The following is a 6,000-nucleotide window of genomic DNA, read 5'->3' on the forward strand; positions in this document are numbered from 1 at the left end:
CCTTTAGGACAGAAGCTAAGCTGGTCATGTGCTCATTGAGGGCACCCTCGGACTCCTTGTAGGTCAAGCATGTGAACTGGTACTCCTCAGGGTCGAAGGAGTCGGCCCCCTGCTGCTCCACATCGCTGGCCACTCCCACGTAATAGTCCTCTATGTCCCCAGGGTCCTCATCCTCTTCCTCCTCCTCACAATTTGGGTCATAGTCCTCTTCGTTGCTGTCAGACCCCTGGCTATTCATGTCCACAGACATCTTAACATCCAGTCAAGTTGCAGATCAGGAAAGCAGTTTTTTCCCCTCCCCCCAAACTTCACCACTTTCTCAAACTCATTAGTGTTTTTGTCTTCTAAGGGAGGAAAAGAAAAAAAATATGTGTTAGTTACTTTCACTGTGAAAAGCTGTAACAGAAATCATTCAAGAACCAAAACGGCACAGCATTGGTCCTACACCCTATGGCCTATTCCAACTCTCCTCTCATCCAGGAAACCTCACCATCATCTCCCTGCCCAGGCTTTTCAAAGGGAAACCCTTTCCTGGAGGGGCAGAAGCAGTTAACAATGGTAACTTCACATGAAGGGTCTGGCATGAAAGAGTAAGGCTGTCTGCTCCATGTCAAGGAGTCAAATTCCCATAGAGTTGTCCTTCCTGCCAGGGTCCTTAAGAAAGAAGCACATTCCCACAGCTGATTGCCCAGAGTGGAAGTATCCTAAAGGCTGAAGAGCCGACGTTTAAATTTTCTCAGCCAATCGTGCCCTACTGAGTAGTGACACAGACAGAACATAAATAGGGACACGGTTCCATCCCACTACAGTTTCTGGGGAAATAATACCATTGTTTTACAGACATCGCTCTCAGATATATGGGGGGAAAAGTGCATAGTAAAGAAAAAATAAAACCACACAGCTCTTCAACATCAACATCCTCCTCTTGTCTGCAAAGGTAACTGATTTTTCCACTTTAAAGGGTTCTACTAATCCTCTAAAAGAGGTACTGAGAGGCAGAGAAACTGACCCAATAGTGAAGGAAAACTACAGATATACTACTTTGGCAGGATCGAGCCTAGGAAAAAACAGAATCTACCTAGGGTAAAGAAATAAGATCAAATGGCAGCAGCTACTGAAAAATCCTCATAGATCAAAATGTGACTCAATTACATATAAATGAAAAGAGAATACTAGTTGAAAAAGTAAAACAGTCACATATTTTAACTCTTAGAGATGATTTTGGCAAATACTCATTAACTTCTCTACACAAGAACTATTTCAAGTGACCATTTCCAAGGAACAGTATCAAACAGTGATTTAAATCTAAAACTAAGAGGGCCTTAAAATGCAAGAGCATGTTGGACTGAATGGAATGAAATAATTTATATAACCAAATCTGGATTAAATACTAAAGTAAATTTAAAACCTATTTGAAGTAGATAATCTCGCCAAAAAATTTATAATGAAAAAAAGATTAAAATGAATGTCTACTGAATATGTAACCAGTCTAAAGGACTACAGTCACATTTTAATGATATTATAAAAATATCAATGAATCTACCTCTGATATTTTACCTATAAATGCTTAAATTTAAAAAAAAGTCACACTAATGAGAGGGCAATAATGTATTTGCAGTCTGACTTTTAACAAATTGTGTTATATGCTAGAACCACCTTATCACAACTGAACTTAACTGTGGTATTTTTCCTTTAGGAGAAAGAATTAATCTTTAAATTAAAAATACCTGTAATTCTTGAAGATCTTGCAGGAAGATGTCACCTAAATACTCATTCATATAATTTCATTCATATAATTTCCATCTAAAATGAAAAAAGATAATTCTATTTACATACTGTAAAATTGGTACCCCGCGTTCACAAATTTTAAAAATAAAGACATTTAAAAGAAAAAGCAGCAAATGACCAGAAATTATTTTCTTATAAGTCCCACAGAAATCCACTTCATAATTATATATTGACAAGAGCTACATGGCCTTCTAAAAAAAGAAAGTATTTAAAGTAAACAGCTAATAATAATTTAACCTCGGGTACCCGGCTCCCTCTCATTCGTTCCCTCAGTTTGAAAGTCTACTACTTCACTCTTTTTTCTTTAATTTTTTTTGGAGTGTAGTTGATTTACAGTGCTGTGTACTACCTTACTCTTATTGTTCAGATTTCCTAAATTAACTACTACAATTTCAGTCTTAAATGTTACTTAGAGATTGACAAAGCAAATTTTAACTGACTTGAACTGGGCTTTTATCATAAAGTCATCTCCATTGTTGTACTGTAACACTTATTTTAGCTCTCACTTTATTCATGAAAATTATTTTCAAATAAAAAAAGTCCACAAGAGAAAATAAAACAAAAATTAAAAAAAAAAATGGGGGAGGGTGCAATTTCCTAGTGGTCTAGTGGTTAGGGCTTAAAAAAAGAAAAAAAAAAGTTCCTTGTACAATGCCCACTAGGCAATATTAACACCCATTTTGTACCTCTCTTCTGACATGCTCAAGCCCTACTTGACTTTCTCAGAGCTGCAGATCCCACTATCAAAGACTAAATAAGTACCATTCACTTACTTAATCAGAAATTTTACGTCCATGTTTTTATCCTTTTAAATTTCTTGGAAAACCAGCGATAACTTTCAAAGAAATACTTCTAACACAGACAGGCAAACATAAACTAAATGAAAATCAAAGTCCAAACAAAGATTGTGGAAGACGATTTCCAAAATAGTAGAGGAACAATTGATTTTTTAAGTCTGTTTTCTTTTATCTGCATTTTTATGTAAGGTACTGCTTATTAGGCATATAAGCATACATAGCATTACAAATACTGCTCCCATCTATAAAATTATCACTACCAAGAACAGCTTTCATTTAATGAGAGCCAATTTCAGGTCAGACTCATTCTCATTAAATGTTTATAACCCTACAAAGTGGCAATCGTCCTCTTCTTACACATGAGGAAACTAGAGTTCAAAAAGATTAAGCAACTTGCCCAGGACCACAGTGCTGACAACCAGTAGAATCCAGCATCATACTTTTCACCAGATCTATGATCTATGAGAACTCACAATGCCCCATTCACCCTCCCACAGAGCCGAATACTATCCAAAGCTACCTACAACCACAACAAAAACAGCCCAGTTTTCACTTTCTCTGGATTTCTTGCCAGGACTGGGGCTTCTCACCAGCTAAATATTCAAGAAGCAGGGGAAAACTTCAGGCTCCCTTCCAAAAAGGGGAAAATCATTTCATACTGGATGCTCTAGGTCCAGATTTAAATAAAATCTTAATTACTAATCTTTTCAAAGTTAAATATCCCTATTCTGTTTGAAAGAGTGCCGACACTGTTTCAAGGGGCCAGTATGTTATTGCTTCATTAACACAACAGATGATAGATAACGCTTCGATTTCCTTCGGATGTTAAACATTAGCCTTACGTCCAAAACAGGCAAGGAGTAACAGAAATTATTTCGCTCCCCCCCCTCCCCGCCCCCCACCCCGCATCAAAGTCACGTGTTCATAAGAGCTGCCAACCATCCCGGGCTAAGGAATTCAAACGGAAGAATTCTCAGTATAAAGCTGACAAGAACAAGACAACAGACTTTTTGGTATCAATGTTTACTCCAGATATATTTAGCACTGAAGCGTCATTCACATTTCCGAAGAAAACTCGTTGGTACAAAAATATGAACCCTGTCTAATGGGGTAGCCACTAACCACATGTGGTCATTTACATTTAACTCAAAGATTAAATAAAACCTGACACTTCGATTTTCAGTCGCACTAGCCTTAAGTCAGTGGCCACGTGTAGCAGCTAGTGGCTATCCTACTGAACAGCAAAGGTACAGAATAGGACCAGTGTGGCAGAAAGTTCTATGGGACAGAGTAACAATCAGTACTGAAGTGAAGTCATCCGAGAACCCGATCGCCTCTCCAGCGGCTACCACAAGCGGCGTCCGGTGAGGCGGCGACGCAGCTCCAGGGCCGCCTGTCCCAATCCCAGGCGCCGGGATATATCCGCGAGGACACGGAGCCCACGCGCTGGGGGCCCCTCACCCGCAGGCGTTAACTAACCGCGCGTGGAGGGAGGCACTGAGAGAGCTCCCGACGATGACCCGGGTGGGGAGCCCCCGGAGGCGCCGCGTTTCCCCGGCACGCCCGGCGGGGAGGGCCTAGATGCGCCAGGCACCAGCCGGTCAGAGGCTCTGGCCTGCGACCTCTCGGCGAACTGCAGGCGGCGGGAGGCGGAAAGACCGAGAGACATCAGGCGCCGGTGCGCCCCGGCCTCGGCCACTGGCAGCAACAGCGGGATCGCGGAGGGCCCTGAGACCCAGTACGAGATGCCGGGGGCGCCGGGACCTCGCGGGCAGCGACGAAGGCGGAGCCCCGGCCGGGCTAGGGAGGCGCGCGGAGAGCCCACCCCCTCCCCCGGCCCGCCGGGGTAAACAAGGCCGCGACTCGCGCCGCGCACTTACCGGCAGCCGCGGCCCCGCGGCCGCTGAGCCCGGGCGGGCCAGACCGGGTTGGGCCAGGCCAGAAGAACCGGACCCAGGCACGGCGGCGGCGGAGGCGGCGGCGGAGGCGGCGGGCCAACGCTGGTCAAGGCCCGCGCTGCTTCCTCCGGCGGAGCCGTCGCCGCAGCTCCGGAAGTGCTCGGAGCGGTTGCGTCACTTCCCGCCCGGGGTCGCCCCGCGGTCGCCGGGGTCGCGACTGGCGCTGGGTAATAACGCCTCTCTGCGGACACTTCACTCCAGCCCAGCGCAGCGACCAGAGTACGCCCGCCGCACTGCTGGCGCCGACGGCTAGCAAAGAAGAGGCTCCTCGGAGAGCGGTCACGGCATCGCTGCGGGCTTTCGCCTACCAGAGCCCCCGGCCCGGATCCTTTCAACCAGGGTTTTTGTTGTTTTTTTTGAGGGACTCTCCTCACTTCACTGTACTCGGTCTCCGGAGCGGAGAAGACCTCCAGTCGTTCGTGGAGTGGATAAAGGATTGATGTTTCATGGCCGCTGTTTGATCGAAGGAGAACTGGGTCTTCGTGTCAGCAAACCGGGCCGGGGATTTCTACCTAGGCCGATTCGAAGAACCACGCCAGGCTTCCGCTTCCCTCTCCGTGGCCTAGTTCGCTGCCTAATTTCTTTGGCTTCCCAATCACCCGAGATTGAATCTTAGCTACCTTGCTGCACAGTTTATTCACACAGTATATAGGAAGCGCCATTATGACTTTCAGTACCTTCTGGGGCCTTTGTCGAGTGTTATGGATACACAGACATGAAGCCTCACTTAAGTTGCTGCGGCACAACGTGGAAAAGCCGGAGTGAAGCCAGTGATGTTAGGGAGCTTCCTCGCTGTGCAAGTCCGTAGATAACCCAAACCATTTCCACCCATGCATGAGTCGTGTATGTGCTAATATTCAGGATATTGGTGTGTAATGGACTCTCTTCAGTTCTTGCATGTATTTGTATACATGATTTTCAGCGTCGTGTTTAATTAGGAGCATGTACCCAAATCAAGGTACATGAATACTAGAAAACCAACCCCCCCACCTTAATTTGGAGTGAAAACTAATAATAATGAGTGAGTGACATGTTGTAAGGTTGTGAATTTTATATATTAGCAACGTAAAACTCTGTCTATAAGTTGCTCAGTCGTGTGCCACTCTTTGCGACCCCATGGACAAGAATATTCTCCAGGGAAGAACACTGGGAGGAATCTTCCCCAGCTAAAGATCTAACCCAGGTCTCCTGCATTGCAGGCACACTCTTTACCGTCTGAGCTGCCAGGGAAGCCTGTAGTTCCATGTACTTATTTGTTAAAACATAGCCCTTTCTTTATAGCATGACCCTAGTGAAGGAACCAAACTATATTTTCTGTTAATGAAATCTCTTCAATTAGGTGCATTCGTTCTGGGTTACTGGTAATAAATCCTCCCCAGTTAATAAAAGGGACCAATCAGTTTTTCTGTATAATTATTGCATTTGCAAAATAGTGAATGAGGACATTCACATATCAA

General features: G+C 44.7%; 2 protein-coding genes across 7 annotated transcripts in view; one reads left to right on the forward strand and one right to left on the reverse strand.

Moving 5' to 3' along the window:
• The window catches only part of ARIH2 (ariadne RBR E3 ubiquitin protein ligase 2), a 38,412-nt gene extending 33,833 nt beyond the window's left edge, over positions 1-4,579 (reverse strand). For 5 of the 6 annotated variants that reach the window (XM_018066754.1, XM_018066751.1, XM_018066753.1 and 2 more), the window contains exons 1-3: positions 4,466-4,579; positions 1,728-1,803; positions 2-344 (exon numbers count right to left, since the gene is read on the reverse strand). In XM_018066754.1, coding sequence (XP_017922243.1) covers positions 2-250 — 249 coding nt within the window. In that variant the 5' untranslated portion in view covers positions 251-344; positions 1,728-1,803; positions 4,466-4,579. Of the gene's footprint in view, position 1; positions 345-1,727; positions 1,804-4,064; positions 4,084-4,465 lie in introns of those variants that run through there. The other variant, XM_018066752.1, reaches the window with a different exon arrangement.
• On the forward strand, positions 4,131-5,572 carry ARIH2OS (ariadne homolog 2 opposite strand). Its single transcript, XM_018066758.1, is given in 3 exon segments — positions 4,131-4,412; positions 4,414-4,593; positions 4,595-5,572. Coding segments are annotated over 3 exon segments (546 nt in total). The 5' UTR covers positions 4,131-4,166; the 3' UTR covers positions 4,715-5,572.

This window comes from Capra hircus, chromosome 22 (assembly GCF_001704415.2).
Source record: "Capra hircus breed San Clemente chromosome 22, ASM170441v1, whole genome shotgun sequence".
Taxonomy (NCBI): Eukaryota; Metazoa; Chordata; class Mammalia; order Artiodactyla; family Bovidae; genus Capra; species Capra hircus.